This window comes from Capricornis sumatraensis, chromosome 1 (assembly GCF_032405125.1).
Source record: "Capricornis sumatraensis isolate serow.1 chromosome 1, serow.2, whole genome shotgun sequence".
Lineage (NCBI taxonomy): Eukaryota > Metazoa > Chordata > Mammalia > Artiodactyla > Bovidae > Capricornis > Capricornis sumatraensis.
In genome coordinates this window covers 175,887,565-175,909,338 of record NC_091069.1, presented here as the reverse complement: position 1 = coordinate 175,909,338, position 21,774 = coordinate 175,887,565, and the positions used below count along the sequence as shown (strand labels likewise).

Sequence of the window (21,774 nt, the reverse complement as noted above, 5' to 3'; positions counted from 1 at the left end):
CCGAGGACCTCCCCCCGCGGTCCCAGGCCGGCGCTCGCGGCCCGGCCCCCGCCCCCTTCCTGCCCTCTCCCCGCCCCGGCCGGCCCGGCCGCGCTCGGTCGGTGATGTCAACCCGAGGAGGAGCCGCCCGCCCCGCGACCCGCCCGGGCTAATCAGCATGGAGCGGCGCCGAGGCCGCCTCCGCCGCGCCCGCCCGGCCCCCGGCCTCCCTCCCCCGGCTCCCCACAACTTTTGAGGCGGGGACCGCGCTCGCAGCCTCACTTCGCTCACTTCCCCGGCCCCGCGCGGCACCCGCCGCCCGCGTCCCTCGCACCCGCGGCCGCCCCGCGCCCGCCCCGCGCGCCGGGCATGTGAGCGCGGGCGGGCGCCGCCACCATGGCCTCGCCGCCGCTCCTGCTGCTGCTGCTGCTTCTGCCGCTGCTGCTGCCGCCGCCGGCCGCCCCCGGGACGCGGGGCCAGCCGCCCTCCCCGGCAGGCGCGGGGCCGGCGTGGCCGACCGAGTCCAGCCCGGGGCGCAAGCTGCCGCCGTCGCCCACGCCGCCCCCGGAGCGCCGCGGGCCCGCATCCCCCGGCCACCGCCAGACCGCCCCTGCGCCGGGCGCCGCGAGGCGGCCGGGACCCTCGAGCCGGGCCCCCCAAGGCGGGAGCGCGGGTGAGTGAGAGCGGGGGACGAGCGCCGCGCGAGCCTCGGGCTGGGGGCGTGGGCGCGCCCGGGGCCGCATCCCCTCGCCCTAGGCCCGGGCGACGCTCACCCCCGTGGGGGCTCCGCTTGGCCGGGCGCGCCGGGACTCTGCGGGTGGACCCGGAGGGAGGGCAGCGAGCCAGGAAGAGTGGTTTCCTAGACGCTTTCGCGGGAGGCTGGCCTGGGGGGTGTGACCATCCTGTTGTCCCCCCACCCCCTTGGAAGAAAACTTATCTCCCATGGTGGACCCGGGATCCTGTATACACCCACCTTAAAAATAAAAGGAAAAACCCAAACCTCACAAAAAGCACTTCTCCCACTTCGGAGGTGATAACATCCGGCCAGCCCATTCCCCAATTCCATTTTTTTTTTTTTCCTATGGATGCAGAAATAGGCCTCTTTCGGTACAGAGTCTGACTTTCGAATTTAAATAACTGAGTTTTTAAAAAAGGGTTCTAGCCCTAAGGATATTTGTAAAAGACAAAGGATGTAGTTGGAAACCAAACACTCCACTGGCTCTCTGTAAAGCAGAGAGATCCAGGGACTGTGTGGAGGTAGGGGTTCCAGGGTGAAGCCCTGTACGGCAGACCCCAACGCAGGACTGTCCCCCAGCCTTTCCTCCCTTTTCTTTTCCTGATGAGCTGCGGCTCCATACACAGCCACGGCCGGTCCACTCAGAGAGGGATCTGCCTGCTCTCCTCCAGACCTTTGTATCCAGTTCCTTCTTTGGGTCTGGAAGACATGCTAAGGGCCAAGTGGAATTCCAACCATAGTACCATTGTGACCCCGGGAATGTCACCTCTTTTGATCTCGGTCTCTCCATCTGTGAAATGGAAGTAATGACTCTCGCTCTTCCCAGCCTCTTGGTGATGATGGGACAAAATGAAAGTAAAAATAAGTGGAAAGTGCTTTGAACAAAGCCAGCAATGCAGTGGTATTAAACCACTGCTTTCCCATGAGTGACACAAGGCATCTGTTCTCCTGGGTTACCCAGAGAAGCCAGGTCACTTGGAGCACTAGATATTGTCTTAGAGTTTAGGTGAAGGCTGAAGACAGGTTTCATCTTCCTAGTGGATACTTCATTTAAGTCTCTCATATCACCCAAACTTCCTGGGATAGGAATTAGCTTACTTCATTGTACCTAGGAATGCTTCCTCTAATTAAATAAGCAAAAAGCTTTTAAAAAAATCAAACCCTCAAGTAAAAACTCAATTTCACATTCATTAGTACTCTTATCATTGCAAATGCCTTGCCCTTGTGAACTTCTCCATGACGGGCACAAGACTGAGAAACTGTAAAGGGAAGAGAGAGGGGAAAGAAGCTTCCAGAGACCTGAGAGAGATACTCACCGTGACTCCAACTCTAGGTGACTTACAGTGCACATTGTTTTAAGTTCCACAGAAAGGAATCAAGAACATAAAAGAGAACATTTCCTGGTTTTCGCACACAAGGAAAGTAACCAAGAATACTATGCAGAAATGTATCAGTCCTCTAAATGAAAGTGGAGTACGGGAACTGAAAGCAGCTTTCTATGGCTGGAAGTCAGGCTTTCTTAGCTGTAGGGTCTGGTCTTGTTCATGGATGGGTGGGAGGGATGCTGACTTGTGAGGGATCTGAATGGATGAGACTGGTACAGAAGTCTCCTTCCTTCTCTTGTGGCTGAGAATCCTCACATATCACACAGAGCTCGATGTTGTAAGAGAGGGACAGTGGAGGCAGCTGGCTTAGGGGACTCAGCAGGTGAGAGCTGGAGCTGATCTCCCTTGCTGGTCAGGGACCCCTGCCACCATAGATGATCCATGCTTCCTCACAGGCATGGCGGGTAACTCTGCTAGTCTTGACTTTGCAACCTCTCCAGTTGCAAAGATTCCTTTGGGGAGGTGAGAGCAAAGGAGGTTTCAGGTGCGTGGTGGCTCTAGAGGCACGCACATGAGAGCCACAGAGAGCAGCTAGGCAGGAGCTGGGGGCATCTCAAACTTCTCTGACCTGAGAGGATCTCCCCTGTTCCTCCCACCCCTCCACAGAGACCACCCGAGGAGTGTCTTGGCTTCAGTTGAGCTCAGGCTGGCTCTCAGGTGGAATGTAAGGAAGGTGAGAGTAGAAGAGAGGAAATTGATTACGTGTTGAAAACTAATAGAAGCTACTGATGCAGCTGAGGATTCAGGCAGGACTTGTGCCTCTTCTCTGGTGGTGGCTCAGACAATGTCACTTAGAGGGAAAAAAGAAACAATGAACAAGAAATTTGCATCAAGTGATGTTCAGTGAGTTTGAGTTTCCTAGTAACCTCTGAGATTTTCTTTGGACGTTTTTTGATCGGCCACTGTGTAACACAAGGTACAATCAGTTATTTCCAAGGCAGCCACGTCTCAATGCTGGAAGGGCCTCTGGAGGCCCTGTGGTCCACACAGGATCCCATTTGGACGTCTGCCCTCTCTGCACCCCTGACAGGTGGACAGCCAGTATCTGCACCAGTGCTCTTGTCTTTGGGGAGATGCTTGCTGCTGCTGGTTATGAGCCCTGAGTCTTACAAATAAGGTGCTTCGTTGGATTGTTGGGGAAACTGCCTACAGCTCCTTGTGTTGTGGGGATGTTGGTGGTCAGTGCCTGGTCCTCATGGCCTGGACTTCCAAATACGGTGTCAACAGAGGGACCAGAGATGCCCTTTTCTTCCCCAGGGCCATTTCTAGCCCTGTCCTCTTGGCAGAGTTCAAGGTTCTCACTGTTGAGTGATTGGGCTTGCATTCTGTGGGTTGTTAGCCTGCCTTAGACCACAAGTCCCTGCCCAGCAGCTCTGCCCTGCTTCCCGTTTGTGTGGCCTTTGTTAAACTTTTGCACCCACCTGTCACCCGCAGGCTGTTCAGCTCAATTTGTTGCTGGTGTTTCAGCCAGCGGAGATAGGATGCCAAGTCCTCGAGGTTTCCTTTCCCTTGCTTTTCTTTTCTTTTTTTTTGTTTTTTTTTTAACAACTTGGGGTTTCCAAGCCACAGTTTTAAGCGGAGTGCTTAAGTTCATACACTGACTTTTGCAGTCCGTATGCCAGGCTTTAACTGTGAGATCCGCAAATGAGAGTGGGGGTTGGGGGAGGAGGCTTAAGTCATAATGAAAATCAATGCAGAAGGAAAGAACTTTCCCACCCAAAGGGGAAATGACGCTGAGGAGCTGAGCAGCCAACCCAAGGAATAATAATCGTAGAAAAATGCAGTTCCCTAGAGTAAAGGAAGCACAGTGAGCCCAGCCCCTTCTGGGCTGTTACATAGCTGTCCCCTGAGTGGCTGGAACTTTGCGGGCCAGCTGGTCATTCCGCTTTAGCTGGGGGGAACCCTTACATAGTGCAGTGAAGACCCGAGCTGGGCAGGAGGCAGCCCCCAGGGAAGAGAGAGGGGCTTCCCTTCAGAACCGTCCTGGCTGGGACTGGTGGTGGTGGTGGGGATTCCTGAGCACCCCTATTGCTTTGATGCGGGGTACCCCAAATAGAAGGAGAGGTGTGGGGAAAGGGGCTCACCCTGGCCTGTGTGTGTTTAAAAACCACATCCTTTTAACCTCATGCGTGCAAATGTTAAACTGCTGTTTCCTGCCCCAATGGTGTGGGCAGAGTGAGAATGAAAGGTGTTTGCTGCCCAGCTGGGCAGTTACTGCACCCCTGGTCCTGGAGCGGGGGCCGGGAGGAGCCTGTGCCCTCCCAGTGATTCCCCTCTGCCTTCTGGCAGCCCTGCCCAGCTGGCTGAAAACAGCCTTCTCGGAACTGGTGTGTTGTCTCAGCCACTCAGAAGGAAAGCAAAGCCCCTATGGCAGCTGCAGTTTCTGAGTCCTCAGTGTGTCCTTCAGCAGCTGCCCTCTGCCCCACCCGCTTTTGTGTGAACAGAGGTTTCAGCTGAAGTAAATGTCCCTCCTTTCAAGAATCCTGGGGAAGGAAGCAACAGGAAAGACAGTTTCACTCCCTCTTTGACTTCTAGTCTTTGAGCATCTGTGTGGTGGGAACTTTTGCATTCCTCATCCCATTTAATTCTCAAAATAACCCCCACGAGGGATATTATTGCCCTTTTACAGTTGTGGAAACTGAAGCCTGGTGATGTTAGATAAGACATATAAAGGGAGGAGGAAGAATTTAAATCGATTTGACCAGATCCATTTGCTCTTTCCACAATTATCATGTAGCCTGTTTTCTCATCAGTAAAATGGGGTGAGAGTTGTCTTGATCACCAAGATCCTCTCCAGCATATCATCCTTCTTTCTTGGTCGCTTGCTCTCACCCTTTTTTAGAGAATAGGGACTAGGATTGGGATGAGGAGATGGCAGGGGTAATGGGGACAGCCTGCAGAGTAGAGATTCTAATGAAAGAGAGTGGGACCATGAGCCTTTCTACACGTATGAGATGGTATTTTATATACAGATTGTGCATTACACCCTGCTTATATGCCAGTCCATAGGGTATTGGTGCTAGAGGTAGCTACATTCGATAGCAACCAAACTGAAATGAATTGGTGATGTTCTTAACGGGCTCTCCAGGAACAAGGCTGATACTCTGAGGCCGTGTTATGAATACCCATTCAGTAGGAGGAGACATCAAATGTTACCCCATTCAGAGGCTGTAGAATTGTTTCTTTTTTCACATCTATGCCCTCTTCTACCCACTTACCATACATCTTGCTTAGACCAAAACAAAGATATTTCTGTCCTATCTTCTCCCTCTGCTTTTGTTGGAGTGTGGTATGTGACTGTGTGCGTCACATTTGATGGATCTGTAGATCAGAAAATATGTACAGAGCCCTCTCTCTGTGTGAGGAGCTCCGGCAGGCCATAGGGAGGGTGCGTGCACCTGGGGTACATGCAGGCTTGTTGAAGTGCAAATACCGATGTCTAAAAGGCGAAATGATGGTGCAGGAGTGACTCATGGCTCACGCATCGTCACAGGACAGTCATACTGACCCTTAGGTATGCTGTGGATGAAGACAGCCTGCAACATGCAGAGGCGGAGAGACAGCTGATGCGGGCCGTCCGGGGGGACACGATAGAGAGAAGGAAGGAGTTGCCTGAATATGGATAGACAGATGGGGAGGCTATTGACATCAGCAAAATCCCAAATATTGAAACATTGAAGTTTTTTTTTTTTTTTAATGCAGCTTCTTAACAGCCAAGAAGATGGGAGAGAGGACCTGGGGAGACTAGTTAGACTCTAGTAAAACTGGAGTCATTGAAGACAGGACTAGAAAGGAGGACTGGGTCATGTTGGGAAGGCTTTCAAGGCCTCTTGAAGGCGTCTGTGTTTGTCTCATCCACAGTGAGGAGCCCCCTGAGGGCTTGCGAGGAAGGAGCAGTATTGTTTTCTTGTTGAGTGTTCACACACGCTTGGTGCTGGGGCCCATGGGTGTATCACATACGCGTCTGCCCATACTACAGCCCAGCAGCCATGTCAGAGATACTGGAATGTTGATGGGCAGTATATCGAGAGGCTGGGAGGGAAAGGCTGAGCAGGGCTAGAATGGAGTGAGTGGAAATTGAAAGGGAGCGAAGCAAGAACCCATGCAGGAGAGCCTGGTGACCACCTGGCTGCGGGGATGGTGGAAGCACAGGGAAGAGAGGAGCTGGTTTCCATCAGTTGAAGCGCCTTTGCTGTCAAGACTGTAGCCTGCCCCAGTGGGTGTCTTCCGCGGCCTGAGAATGCAGAACTGAGCTCAGGTGAGTTTAGGGCTGATTGAGCCTGGCGGGTGAGCCTGAGTAGCAGTGAACACCCTGGAAGAAGAGAAAGCCAGCTCTGACCTGATGGAGAGCGTCCAGCGTAGGTGGCGAGAAAGAAGCAGCACCTGGCAAGGGGCCAGGCAGGCCTGAGGGCAGCGTGAGGGCTGGGCAGCTTGGGGCTGGCTGTGGAAGGGCAGGTGATTTGAGTCAGTGCCCCCTGTGGGCATACAAAGCTGTGAAGGAACACGTAAGCTGACTTTAGTTGCTGAGTCTTGTCTTGTCTGTACACTGTTTCAGTTGGAAGGAAAAGGGTGATGGGGAGAATGAGGCCTGAGGGAAGAAGGCAGATGTTGGCCTCCCTGGGCAAAGAGGAAGGTCAGAGACCTGGGGCCCTTGCTTCCCACCCCAAATCATCGTTGACTGCCCCATCCTCCCGAGGCAGGAGCTGGTGATACCGTCCACCTAGTTACATAAAAGAGAAGCTGAGAAGCCACCCTCCATCCTCTTTGTCCTGACCCTCTACGTTTTGGTGTGTGTGTGCAGTGATGGGGGGCAACTCCAGCTGCTTTTGTTTCAGAACTATATCCCCCATCCGCCTTCTTCATCTCTGCTGTTCTTTTGTTTCAGGACTATGTCCCCAATCTGCCTTCTTCATCTCTGCTGTTCTTCTGTTTCAGGACTATGTCCCCGATCTGCCTTCTTCATCTCTGCTGTTCTTCTGTCTCAGGACTATATCCCCGATCCGCCTTCTTCGTCTCTGCTGTTCTTCTGTCCTCCCTGCGTCTGCTCAGGCTCTCCCTCTGCTCTGCGCTCCCAGGAGCCAGTGATTTCCTTAAAATGTACTTCTGGTAACCTCACTTTTGGGCTGAACCCCTCACTCTCAACCCTCCATGGGCTTTCTGTTGTGCTGAGAATGAATTTACACCTCCTGGTAGAACCCAAGATCCGCAGGTCTGACCCCACCAGCTCTCCGGCTTCTTCTCACACCACTCCTGTCCTAACCCTCAGATCACTGTACACAGCCAGCCCCTTCCTGTTCTGGAGACGAGGCGCAGGTGTCTCCAGCTATAATGGTGCCTGCCTTGCAGGCAGAGGGAGCAGCCTGTGCAGAGGCCCCAAGGCCAGAAGGAGCTGCTGCCTGTTTCAGGATGGAGAGACGGGAGGCCACAGTGGCCCGGGGCACATGGGGCCATGGGAGGGCGGTGAGGAGGGCAGACTGTCTTCAAGGCGCCAGGAGGGGTGTTAAGCAGAGGAGTGATGTAGAGAATAGACTGTGGGGAGCCAGTGGCTCTGAGTGTACACTTGTGAGCCCACATGAGCTGCTGCTCCGTGGGAGGAAGTGTAGATTTTGCTTGCATTTGTTCCCTAGTGCCCAGCGTGGGCCCTGGCACAGGGAGCGTCTGCCTGGCCTTAGGCCACCCTCTGCCCCAGTGCTATGGTGGCAGCACCCGCACCGCCGCACGCTCTAGGGCCCCTCTTGTAAGATCTCTTAAGGAGCCGGCAGGCCCCCAGAGGCTGCTCAAGAGGGACACATGCCTTTGAGCTGGATTTCGGTTAGGGGCACTTGAGCGTCATGTTGTCATTCTGCCATGTAAGCATATCTGAGGAAGGCTTAAGGTCAGATGGTGTAGGCAGCAGGTAAGGCTCTCTGTTCTCAGCTCCTGGGGTTGTTGGGGCGGGGGCGCTGGAGAGGGGGCTCTGAGTTCACTGGAGACTCTGAATAAGAGCCACCCCCAATCTCTGGGCAGGGAAGGAGCTGGGCTGCTGGAGGCAAGGAGGTGGATTTGTTAAATTTGACAAGTTTCTGCTTAATGTCTTTGATAAGTTGGGAGATGAAGACCAGGGAGGAAGACGGGTGACGAGAGGAGGGCAGAGGCCGAGGTCAAGCTCTCCAGCTGGCCCTGCGCCATCCCGGGCGTCTGAACAGAGGCTCACACAGGAGGAAGGAGCAGCAAGAATCTGGAGGAGAGACACCCGATTGTAATCTGGTGGGATGTTGTTCTTTGGGTGAGGTCCTGACTGGTGATTACCGAGTGTCAGGCCAGTATTGACAACCACTGTTTCCCGTCTCCAGCTTCAATGTGGGAATGAGTTTTACTTCTCTTCTCTGGGGCCACCACTCCTTCCGGGTGAGACTTTTTCTGGGATCATCGTTTGCCAGGGTGTGGATGAGAGCCTTGCTGGCTTTGCAGTCATGGACCTGGGGAGGTCCTGGCTTGGAGGTCAGACAGACTCAGTCCAAACCCTAACAGGGCCACTGGCCAGCTGTGGGGCCTTGCTGTGTTACTCAGCCTCTCTGTGCCTTCAGTTTCTCATTTGTCGAATGGGCCATTAATAGGCCCCTGCTCGGGGAACAGAGTGTCATAATACCCTAGAGAGCAGATGTGGGTGCCTGGGCAGGAGAGCTCTGTAAGTATTGGCCATGATGACACTCCCTAAACCCAGGCCTGTTCACACCGACTGTTGTACTGGTGGCAAGGCCACCTTCACCTCCAGATTCAAGGCTCCTTCCAAGGACCTCTGTTACCTGATTCTCTCTCACCCTGAACCCCTGCCACTCTCACCTGTGGTCTTCTAGAACTCTCTCTCTCCATCCTTAGCTTCAGATGCAGAGAGGAAAGAGCAAGATTTGAAGTTGGAAAAACTCAGTGCGGCAGTCCTTGCTCATAGTCATCTGAGGAGACCAGGTTAACACACATGAAGCAATTAGGATTCAACAAAAACAGTATGTAAGGTGTACATGACTCCAAAACATTAAGCCTTTGAAAGTCAGTCATAGTTGGGCCTCTGTGGCCCGTGAGTGCTCTTCTTCAGGTCAGAACCTTTGGACGTTACTGACACACGCCTCCAAAGTGTTTGAAGGAGTTGGGGGCCACTTCAGAGCTGGTTTGCAGGGCATAAGCAACTGGCTGCTGGTTTGTTTTATTTTTGCAGTTATACCTTCTCCCAGATCCAAAATGGGTTCAACTTATCTCCATCTCTTATATTAGAATGGGCCTTGAATTTGTGTCTGTTTCTAAAATAATCTAACCCCTTTATCAAGGGATGAAAAATTGCTGTTATCTAGGAAACTCCAGAGAACATTCTGCAGGCTCTGTTGAAAATGAGGGAATTTTAGAGAAGTGCATGAGCAGTGGCAGCACTGTTGGAATAAGTGTGGTCTCGATGGGACCTCCTTGAAGGGGACCCGCCTCTGGGGAGGTGAATTCTTGTGGTTTGCTAGGAATTATTTATAGTATCGTCACGCCTTGCGGTGATAGAGTGCCGCTGTCTCTAGCTGCTGGGAGGGCTGGAAAGACAGATACCAGTGGTCGCTCAAGTGCTCTGACAGGGTCAGAGAACTTCTGCTCTTAACCCCTCACTTTCTAGGTCTTTCTAGGTATGGGGCACTGGGCAGACACCTGATGTCTCTGGGTCTTACTGTCCTTAGATTAAAAATGAAGATAATAATGTCTATTAATGCTTCCCTAACAAGGCTTTTGAGGAGAAGCAAATATAATTATGACTGTGAAAGCATATTTAAATGTAGACATATCAAGTAATGAGTCATAATATAATGAACTGACGGGGACCTTGGGCAGGACTTTTTGTCTCTGAGCCTGTGTCCGTATCTGTAAAACGGAGGTGATAACACCAGTTGTGTCTGCCGCACAGTGTGGTTGTAGGGGGTGAAGTGGATCCATCCTTGTGGATGAGCTTTGTAGATGTGTGTGCTGCGTGTGAGTCAGTCATTGATGCTTCAGGGGAACACATCGGACATTGTTATTACTCTTAAGTGAGGTGGGGCTCCATGGAGAAGGTAGATGTGAAAGGAGAAGGAGAAGGTGGAGAGGAGGTAGAGGGAGGAAGAACATTCTAGAAAATCTCGGTGGCCTTTTTCAAGCCTCTGTCTATCCTCTAAGCTAGAACTGGCTGAATAGCTTCTCCTCGTCTTTGCCTCTCCCACCAAATGGGGTATCCCTCACAGCGCCGCCCTTGGGCTTTTTCCCTCCAACTCAGTGCAGTGAACATTTATCGAGCATCTCTTGTTAGCCACAGTCTCTCACAGGGGACACAGAAAGGGGATCATGTAAGTTACTAATTGTATAAAAAAGTAAAACAGTAGTGTTGAGGGAGAGAGTTGTCTTTGGGAAGGCTTCCTGGAGGTGGCAGTCTCTGGGCTGGGCATGAGAAATGAGTCAGCTTTTGCCAGAAAGCCAAGGGCAAGAGAGCGGGGTATTCTAGGTAGGAGGATGGCAGGAAGGAAGGCTTGGAGAGGAGACAGCAGGGCTTCACCTGTTTTCACTGAGGAGGTGGTTCCCATACAACCCGTCTTCTCTGCAGAAACCCAGTTCCATGCCTTCAGCCAGCAGTCAAACATTCACACATTTATCCTGCTTCACTTCTAACACCTCAGATAGCAGTCATAAACGCAGACATGTCGCCCTTTTGCTCCCCTAGACCTGGCCTCCCTTTGCCTGATAATGGTCCTGTTAATCTCCCCAGTGCACGTTGAAAACCCCCGTCATCTTTGTTTCGCTGCCTTTCCTCACTCACGGGTAATCATTGTGGACTCTTCCCTCCCTTCTTTCCTCCCATCCTCCCTTCCTCCCTTTCTTCCTTCCTCCTCCTGAATTCCATCACTTGTTAATCAGATGGAATTAAGTTCACATAATTCCATTCTGATGGTGGGCGACCCAAGCTGTCGTGGTGTGTCATCCCACATTTGGGCAGTGAAGCTGCAGTGTGGAGCCCGGGTCCCTTGGCGGACGTCCTGGAAGCAGGAGGTCTGCCTCAGCCCTTTCCCGCTTTCCCATTCACAGGTGTCTTTGTTTCGCTTCTTCCTTTTCTAACCTTCAATCTTTATTTCCATCGTTTTAATCAGTCTTTCTTTGGAGTTGGACAGACCTGGGTTGATGTCTAGGGATTCTATTTGCCATGTAACCTTGGCCAGTTTACTTATCTCACTGCGCCTCAGTGTCTTTATCAGAAAAGAGGGATATTAACGGTGCCTACCTCCCAGGGCTGCCAAGAGGATTAGCTGGGATGGTCCCTGTGAAGTGCTGGCACGTGCCTGCTGGAAGCCAGTGTTCCCCTCATCTGGGCTGCCGTAATAATAACCAATAATTACCCTACTCCGGTGGGCGTCTTTTAAAAAAATTCCCCCTGGGTTTATCTCTCCCTCCCTCTGTAAGTTTCTCCCCTTTGTCTTATTTCTCTTTTCAGCCCCATTCCTTTCTTCTCCATTTTACTTTGTTTTTCACTGGCTATGGCAGGTGATTTTTCAAGTATTGGTTTCATTTGAATCGAGTGTCAGGTTTCTCAACCTTAATTTTAAAAGGCTGTTAGTAAACTTTTAATTTATCTCCCAAAATTGGTTTTCCTTTGCCCCTGCCGGCTCCCAGTGGGCCCACGCTGAGCCCCCCACCCTGGTCCCATGAGAGGCAGTGACCACGGCGACCACCTCTTCTCTTCTGCAGTCCAGGCCCCAACGTGGGTCTGATGTGTACATTTTCTAACCCTGTAAACTTTCCGGACAAATGATGCTTCTCTGGTTTCCTCGGAGGCCTGACCACCTCTCGTAGGCCGGTGGAGTGACAGGACTGCAGACTGTGTAAAGGCACCGGCGTCTGGCTCAGTCCGCCCGCCGCCCCGGTAGCGCCCAGGCTTCCTGCCCCCTCCCCGTGCCTCTCCCCCTTCCTCCTCGGAACCAGGATGTTTTCCTTGCCTCTTTATTGTTTCGCTAACCTGGCAGGCCTCCTTTGGTGGAGCCCTGCCACCAGGCTTCCTCTCTGGGTGTGAGCGAATGGCAGAGTGACCACGCGGGAGGCAAGGAGGCCGGCTCCCCACCCCGAACCTTCGCCTCCAGGCACCGCTTGCTTCTGCCTCTTTCTCGAAATGGCATCTTTGCTAAGGAGCCTCCATTTCAGCTCCTCTGTGCATGTTTATTTTTCAGAGGGTAAAGCGGGACAAAGAACACCAAGGCACAAGGTATACAGGCTCCCTGCAGAAAGCCTTTTGTTTACTTATATAATCAATGGGAATCTTCTGACCTTTGTCCTTCTAAAGGTCTTGGTCCCCCCTTAAACCTATAGAATTATTTTTAAAGCAAGGAGCATGAGGTCACACCAAGGTCCTTCATCTTTCATTCCTGCATAGATAGGCAGCCTCTTTCCTTAGCACCCCCCGAGGCCACCTCAGGGGCGATTCCCTCTCTGGAAGCCTGATCCCAGTCCCGGGTGGGCTCCAGGTCAGGCGGACTCCCGGTCAGTCCCGCAGGCCTGCCTTTGTCCCCGGAGGATGGTCAGCTGGACAAAAGCTGACTCTTTCACTGGGAGGGGAGGATAATGTGCCTTGTAAAGTTCATGCTTCTCATGACAGGAGGCCTTTCCAGGGGAATCTTTTAAAAAAATCACATCATCGGATCTTGAGTCCAAACACTTCTCAATGTGTATGGTTTTTCTTGGGGCTGCTCCTTTCAGGGTAAGAACAAGGAAGGAAACGAAACTCCCCGAGAGCCCTGGACAGTCCAGATTGAGAGCTGAGTCTTTTGTTCACACAAACTCATTTGGCTCCTAAACGTCCTCCACCCAGAATCATTACATCCGCAGCAGCATTTCAAAACACTGCCCAGAGTGTCCCAGCTGAGCAGGCGGCTGCCTTGCTGGTGAGATTGCAGCCACCCTCCCCCCACACCCCCAAGGTTCCTGCCTGTCCCAGAGCATCCCGCCACTGGCCATCCGGCCTGAAATCCCCCTCATCTGGAGGATTCCTGGGGTGCAGGCCGTGAGGCCACCAGGGCCCTGCTGTGGAAGGCCTGGGATTGGAGGAGGGGGCAGCAGCTGGGGAGGGAGGGTGGGGTTCTGGTCTTAGCTCAGCACCTTCCAAACTCCCCCAGTACCCGCTCTGCCTCACTGGGCCATCATCTCAGCAGCACCAGAGGGATTTATTTCCATAGTTCAGCTTTCTTGAAGCTCCTTGACGCAAGATTCCAGTGTCTTGTGTGTGGTTGATGCTCAGTAAACATAACGTATTTTTTTTATTGTGAAAAAATATGTCATGTGACTTCCCAGTGGCTCAGTGGTAAAGAATTCACCTGCCAGTGCAGGAGATGCAGGAGACGTGGGTTCGATCCCTAGGCCGGGAAGATCCCCTGGAAGAAGAAATGGCTCCTCACGCCAGCATTCTTGCCTGGAGAATCCCATGGACAGAGGAGCCTGGTGGGCTACAGGCCCTGGGGTTGCAGAGTCGGACACGACTGAGTGACTGAGCACGCACACCATTCGTAGTATAAAATTTACCATTTTAAGTGTGCCATTCATCACATTCACAGTGGTGTACAACCATCACCACCACTCATTCCCAGAACTTTTTCATTTTCTAAACAGAAACTCAAGTATTAACTTCCTATTCCTCCCTCCCTCCAGCCCCTACTAACCTCTATTCTACTTTCTCTCTGTATGACTTTATCTATTCTAGGTACCACAAAGAAGCAGAATTATGTAGCATTTGTCGTTTTGAATTTGGCTCATTTCACTTACGAGAATGTTTTCAGGTTTCACCATGGTGTGACGTGTGTCAGTTCCCATCCCTTGTAAGGCTGAGTAATATACCGTCGCATGTGTGCACCACGTTCGTTTATCCGTCTCCCTGATGACGGGCCCTTGGTCTGCTTCCACATTCTGGCTACTGTGAATAACACTGCTGGGAACATGGGTGTACACGTATCTGGCATCTTGATTCCCTGCTTTCAGCTCTTTTGTATGGATGCCTAGCAGTGGAATTGCTGGGTCGTATAATAATTATATGTCTCCGTTTTTGAGGAATCACCAAACCATTTTCCACAGTAGCTACACCCTTTTATATTCCCTCCAGCAAAGCAACCAAGGATCCCAATGTCTCCATATCCTTGCTAACACTTCTTGTTTTTCATTTTGTTTGGATAATCTCTATCTTATTGAGTGTGAAAGACAACATATTTTTAAAACCTCATAAATGGCACTGACTGAATTGTGGACTTAGAACTCTTACTGCCCCTCTTGGGCCTCAGTCCTGTCATGTGAGGGCCAGAGTAGTTGGTTGCTGGGGTCCCTGAGGACAGAGATCACCTCTGAAGAGGGATGAGGGCACCAAAGACCACGCAGCCGAATTCCCAACTGCCCAGAGCAAATAAAAGCCCTTGGGTGCTAGCTAGTGAAACAAGTCACACACCAGACATTACATAGTTTGGGAAGAGCTGGCTGAGCTGCTCTCTGTCCTGACTGGTGTTCACGTAGGTGCGTTAATTAGGAAAGACTGGAATGAAAGAGCTGGCCTCTCGTCTCTGACACTTGTTGTCTGGCTGATTCTGGGCAAGTGACCCTGATACTGAGCCTCAGCCTTTTCTTCTGTAAAATGGGGTGACAATTCCTATCCTGCTGCACTCAGTGTCAGGCTCTAATAGGATAATTTAGCCCCCTCCCCCAAAGTTATCCCATAAAAAGTACTTTGCAGATTGTAAATGTATGAGATTTCTTGATAACACCTCTGAGAAAGCCTAGTTTCCTTCTCCCTTAAAGTTCTTGTGAACAATATCCTCCTCCTCCTGTGGTTTCCAGCCAGAGGAATTAAAAAGAGAAGGGACTCACAGTCTCTCTCTGATAAAGTCTCGTTTCTTCCCTCCCTGTGTGAGCAATTGAATTTTAGGAAAGTCTTTGAAAATTACAAAGAAACTGCTATCATAGTTTTAAGAAGCCACGTTGGCACATGCAACCATGCAGATAACAGGCACCCAGCTCCGCAGTGCTCTGAAGAGCGTTCCCAGGTTGAGAATCCCAGAAAAGGTGGCAGGAACGGGGAATCCCACAGCTGACTGCGGTCAGGGCTCAGTGTCTTATTGACCTCGCAGAGCCTCTCCCTCGGGAGCTTTAACCCCTAGCCCTCTGACCTTCACCTTCCATCTTCCAAGCAACACTCACCAAAGTCCTGGGAACTTCAGTTGACTCTGGCCTTTTTGCAGCCCTGCTGTCTGTAGCCTCTCTCTGCTGTATCTCTGCACACACTGCCTTCCTGACTCCTGCTTTCAATGTCATCCTGTCCTTCCCTTGTCATCTGTGTCTCTTTCACTGGCTCTTCTCCCACGCAATTCTAGCTCCCCGCTCAATTCAGTCCTTGCCCTGCTCTCCCCTTCACCTGCCGCCCCTTTGCCCTTCCTCCTGGGATAAATTCATCCTCCGTCTCACCACTACCCTTTCTTTATTATCATCCTTTTCATTACTCGTGAAATTCATCTCTTGAGTTAGAAGCTAATTTAGATGTCCTCTTGTTCAGTCTTCCAGCTAATAACACGCAGCTGCTGCCAGGCCAAGTCTGTCCGATTCCAGAGCCCACGTGATAGGCACTGTCTCCCTGCGTTTAGAAGCTGGGAGTGCAGCTGGGCTGAAGGCTACAGTTTGGAGGCTGGTGAGACTTCCTCTGGCCCTGCTCGTTGATTAGTGCCTCGAAGGCCCAGTGTCACCGAATAGGCTGAGGTGTGATGGAAGGAGACCTGCGTTGATTGTTTTCTCTCTGCTGTTGAGCTGTGACCTTGAACAATCCATCTTTACCCCTTAGTCCCCCTCATGTGCCCTGACACCCGCTTGACCAGCTGTCACGTGTGTTGAGTGAGCTAACACAGGTGAAAACACTTAGCGCTGTGGCATGAGATCTGAATCTAAGTGGAGGGAAATGAACATAAAGCACTTGTGCTTCATCTCTGTGCCCCAGAAGCAGAGGGTGTAGCTGGCAACACTTGACTTGGGGCAGCCGCAGCACTTGACTTGGGGGCAGGGGTGGCCGGGCTGCCTGGAGGAAATTGCCTCTGTGGATGACACGGCAGGCTCTCCACACACCCCCACTCTGCTGCTCAGGAGCAGTGCGAGCCAAAAACCCTCAGATCAAGGGGTTGGGGGGCGAGGAGTCGACTCTGTAGCAGCTGCTAATTAGGAAATGCTACTCCCAGGCAGTGCTAGCACCCCTGACGATGCTGGTTCACAAACAGATGTTTCAGAACATTAAGACATTACAGAAGTGGAAGTTGTCAACTTGGAAAAAAATAACACAGGCAAAGCAGTAAAGCTCCCTTGTTAATGTAATCTCCATTCATGGTACAAAGGAAAGTGGTGGCCCGACACCAGGAGCTGAGCACAGAGGGAAGGATGGTAATTTCCAGTTCTAGAGACACCTGGGAAATGGCCGTCTAAACTCTGTTACGAGGCTGGTCGTGTGGCTTAGTTGCCACAGGATGTGAGTGGGGTTTGAGTAATCGCCTCTGGCCCCCCCAGGAAGAGGGATGGATGAGGTGAGGAGTGCCAGCCCCCCTGCGCCTCGGGACACCCCTTCCCACCCAGAGGCTGCGCCCGTGCCTCTGGTGGGGCAAGCCTCTTCTGCTCACTGGCTGGCTGGCCCAGGCTCCGCGGCCTGAGGCATACCTTCTCTGTTTCTCGAGAGCCGATGCCTCTTCTGCACCAAGAAGGGCAGCTTTCCGGATACCTGCCCCTGCATGTGGTGGTTTCCTGTAGGGTCCTGTTCATGTTACCCTGAATCGTTCTCCCACTGAGGTTTTTACACCTGCGCTGAAAAAAGGAGCACACCTCAGGCAAAATTTAGCCACAGGAACCCTAAACAACCCAGGGCTTCTGTAAGGAGTCGTCCTTGGACATCAGTAAATATTTCAGCACTTGACTGATTCCTTTTCCTGAGATAGAGCCTGGAATGGTGCAAAGCACTTAACGGTCACAATCAAGACCTTGAATAGCAGAGAGGGTGGGCTGGGCTCTGCCTGCCCCCACCACGTGCTTAGTGAGTCCCTTTTCTGAGAAATAGTTCATCTGCAATAAAAGGAGTAGAGATACCTCCAGAGTTAAGGGGTGGGGGGGCAGTGGGATACTGTTCTTTGGGAATTCCAGGCCAGGGCCATCAGGGGCTTGTTTTATAAAATTTTATTTTTATTTTTATCAAAATTATGCGTGGTTTAAAGATTGAGTACGTTTTATATGGCTATTATAAAAAACACTGACCACTCCTACCGTTATTATTTTCTGCTTCCTACTTTCAGCCCTTTTAACTGATTTTTTTTAGGAATTATGTCCATACCTCTAAGTAGCATGCTTATGTCCCTGTTTATTGATATTTTTTTTTGGTTTTGGTTTTAGGCTATAGTCATTGATTTCTCTTGGTGGAAATTTTATATCATTCCAAGCTCTACCAGTTTTACTCTTTAGGGTCAGCTTTAAAATGCATTTCGACACAGCTTGAAGTCACCTTTCTCCTACACGACATGATTCACAACATGATTCTGATCATCCCACCTGACTTATGTGTTATGTTTACTCTGTCTTGTCTTCTTAATCCGACAAATGAGAAATTGCTGTTTTATAAATTCAGTGCTTCTTTGGTTTTACGCACATATTTACCATTTGCTTTGCTCATTATTTTTTTCTTGCACCTTATAGCTTTCACCTAAAATTGCTTTTTTTGCTACTTGAAATAAATTCTCTGTCATTTCCTTTAGTGGACGTAGTTGACTAACCCAAATCTGACTGAAAATGTTTCTGTTTTGAAAGATAGTTTCAAGACAGTTTTCAAATATAATTCTGTCGAGTATACAATTCCAGTTTTTTCTCTCTCAGCACATTACAAATATCTGTCCACAGTGGCCTCCATTGTTGCTATTGAGAAGTCAACTGTTAATTTGAATTATCATCTTCCCTAGCTGCTTTGTCATTTTTTCCTCCTGGTTGTTTTTAAGACCTAGTGTTTGTGATTTTTCTGCCCTTTCTCTGTGATATGGGCTTATTTTTTTTTTATTTAGCTTCCTAAGGATTTGTTGGACTCCCTTAGTCTGAAGACATATACTTTTTATCAGTTCTGAAAAATTCTTAGCCATTACCTTTTTGAATATTACTATTCTTCTTTTTTCTCATCTCCCCTCCTGCTGCTGCTAAGTCACTTCAGTCGTGTCCGACTCTGTGCGACCCCACAGACGGCAGCCCACCAGGCTCCCCCGTCCCTGGGATTATCCAGGCAAGAACACTAGAGTGGGTTGCCATTTCCTTCTCCAGTGCATGAAAGGGAAAAGTGAAAGTGAGGTCGCTCAGTCGTGTCCGACTCCTAGCGACCCCATGGACCGCAGCCCACCAGGCTCCTCCGTCCATGGGGTTTGCCAGGCAAGAGTACTGGAGTGGGGTGCCATTGCCTTCTCCCGTTTCCCCTTCTAGAACTCCAGTCAGATATCTGTTGTACTTTCTCACTGTATCTTCTTGTCTCTTCACCTCTTTTTCATATTTTCTGTCTCTTCATGTCTCAGCATTCTCTTGTCATCTGTCTTGTTATTCTTAATTCTCTTTTCAGCTGTATCTAATCTGCTGTTGAGTTTCCTAATTTTAATTATTATTTTTTCATTTCTGGAGTTTCCATGCAGATGTCTTTCAATTTTTAGCCATTATTTATAGTCTTTTTCTCTCATTTTCAATTTTTTCTTATTTATCTTCATGGAGTTTTATATACTTACATTCTTTGTCTGATAATTCCAGTAGTTGAAGTCTTTGCTTGTCTAGTTTGCTGACTTTTGCCCACAAATGCCTTTTTCTTGTTTATTTTGTGATTTTTTTTACTGTGATTTCTTATTCCTTAGGATTTTATCCAATTTTATAAAATAGGATTTTTTCCAATTTTAAATAATAAAATAAAAATAAGGTGAAGGTATGTTCAGCTAAAGATCATTCGCATTTGTTCCTCCCAAGTACTCAGAGACACTGTATATCAGCACCACTTTTTCCTCCCCATTAACAGTGTGTGTGTGTGGTTTGTGATATAATTTACATATTATAAAATTCAGCATTTTAAAGTACAGGCATACCTCTGAGATATTGTGGGTTTAATTCCAGACCACTGCAATAAAGTGAATATCACAGTAAAGCAAGTCACATGAAATTTTTGGTTTTGCAGTGCATTTAAAAGTTATGTCTAAAATATACTGTAGTCTGTTAAGTGTACAATAGCATTATGTCTAAAAAGCACAATGTACATATTTTAGTTAAAAATAATGCTTTCGGTACCAATAGACTTGATTGACACAGGATTACCACAGACTTTGAATTTGTAAAAAAGTGCAATATTTGTGAGTTACGATAAAATGAGGTATGCCTAAATATAATTCAGTGGTTTCTAGTATATCCACAAGGTTCAGGACCACTTTTTAAAACATATCTGTAATAATTTTCTTGGTGTATCGTTGATTTACAATGTCGTTAGTTTCAGGTGTAGAGCAAAGAGATTCAGTTACACAAATATTCATTCTTTATTGGATTATTTTCTCCTATAGGTTATCACAGAATATTGGGTAGAGTCCCCTGTGCTATGCAATATGTTCTTGTTGGTTGCCTATCTTATTTGTACTAGTGATTTATCCCTTCCCACTGTGTTTCCCCTTTGGTAACTGTAAGTTTGCTTCTGATATCTGTAAGACTGTTTCATGAATAAGTTCATTTGTATCATTTTTAAAAATTAGATTCTAGCTATGAGTGATATCATATGATATTTGTCTTTCTCTGACTGCCTTCCTTCACTTGGCATCATAATCTCTGTAGGATCACTTTTAAATATACCCTTGGCTTGAGGTTTAGACCACACAGGTGTTGTATGCGCTGCACACCCACATAAGGGCTAGCTTTATGGTTATCAATTCTTGGATGAGTTATTATTTTTCTTTCACCTGAAACCAAGATTGAGGGGCCAGATTTCTTGCCCTCCTCTTCGGCAGGGCAGGTTTGTTTCTACTTGCCCTATATCCAAGGTATAGCCCTGGTCCCGACTTCATATAGGAGTTTCCTCTCAGGCTCCCTCCTATCTCCTGCATCCCTGTGGCCATCAGGACAGAAGTTGAAGGTCACAAATGATGAGCAGGTGCCCCAGAGCAGCTGCCAGCTTTGGAGTTAGCTCACCTCTCTGAATTCCAGCTCTCGGTTCATTTTTGACCTCACCAGATTTGCTTGCTAACTCAGCAATGCGTTTAGAAGTATTTTTTAAAAAGCATTTTATTCAGCGTTTTTAGTTGTTGTTCGTGGCAGGGTTATTCAGGATACTGCAGGACAATAGTCTACCTTTTAGTTTTGTTTATAGTGTGCATTTTTCCTGCCTTCTGTTTTTAGTCAGCGCTCCAGGGAGACAGCATGGTTCAGTGATAGCCACGTCCTGTATTCATGTGGCCATTCTTTTCCGTTTGAAGACTGGAATTCCTTGAGCTGATTGGATCTTGGGGCACCCATCTCTTGCTCCCTGAAGAAGACGTTGCTGCTTCCAGAAGCTCAGCCATGCTGACCATTGGTCAAGCCTCAGACTCATCTGCAGGCTGTAAATAGAGCTAACTTCATTTCCTTCTCTTTGCTCATGGCTTACCAGTTTTGGAGCAGGGGTTTTTAAGTCCCTTCTGCCTCCTGTCAATCACTTTTTTCTGGCTTCTTTTGAGAATAACTTATCTCATTGTGCCAAGTTGACCAAGAGGGTAGGGAAGGCATTTTCAGATCCTTTCTGTCCTCTTGGGAGGTCAGCTGGCCTTTGCAGCTCAGAGAGGAAGAACAAAGGTTACACGCTGTGTGGGTCACTCACTGCTGTCCATAACCCTAGAGTTCCACGTTGAACTTATGTACTTGGCGGCTGCCCTGGAAACACCACTCCATATCCCATTTCTAGCTGAGTGTGGACCTTGCCTGTCTGGGGCTAGGCCCCAGGGGAGCTCAGATGCCTAGGAAACGCCCTCCTCCTTAGGAAGCTTCTGTTAGTTATCAGTTACAGGAAACAGAATAGGAAGCATGGAAAAAGCAATTCTCAAGGGGGTTGGGGAGGAAATGATTCCCTTAGGAAAGGTCATCAGAATGTCTTTATGGAAGAATTTATAATCAGCACCCCTCCAACTCCAGTCTGTGCATCATTGCTTCAGGTGGGAGTGGGTCAGAGTGGGGCAATATCGAAAACCTCTGCTCTAGAATTGCACTGTCTATATGGCCTCATGTGGCTATTGTGCCCTTGAAGTGTGGCTGGCAAATTACTCTCTGGACTTTAAAGGTTTAATTCCAAAAAAAGAATGTAAAATATCTCAACAGTTTTATGTCAATTACATATTGAAGTATTATTTTGAATATGTTGGAGTAAATAAAATATTTGTTAAAATTGTTTTCACCCATTTCTTTTAAAAATGTGGCTACTATAAGTTTTAAAGATACTTATGTGGCTTGCATTTGTGGCTTACTTTATATACCTCTTAGACAGGGCTGATCTAAAAGATAACTTGCTCCTTTGGGGTGTGTGTGTGATATTTTGAGTTGAACTGTAGGTTCTGCCTGCAACATTTCCTGATCCAATGGTTGGCCATTTTTGTCTGACTCATATAGGTAGAAGTGACTTCATTCATCCCTGCAAAG

At 49.3% G+C, this 21,774-nt stretch overlaps 1 protein-coding gene across 1 annotated transcript in view; it reads left to right on the top strand.

Annotated features, from left to right (window-relative positions):
* Positions 1 to 375: 375 nt before the first annotated feature.
* HEG1 (heart development protein with EGF like domains 1) overlaps positions 376 to 21,774 on the top strand; it is an 83,526-nt gene continuing 62,127 nt past the window's right edge. Inside the window, exon 1 of the mRNA XM_068968502.1 lies at positions 376 to 652. Within this exon, the coding sequence (XP_068824603.1) occupies positions 376 to 652 (277 nt within the window). The remainder of the gene's footprint in view (positions 653 to 21,774) is intronic.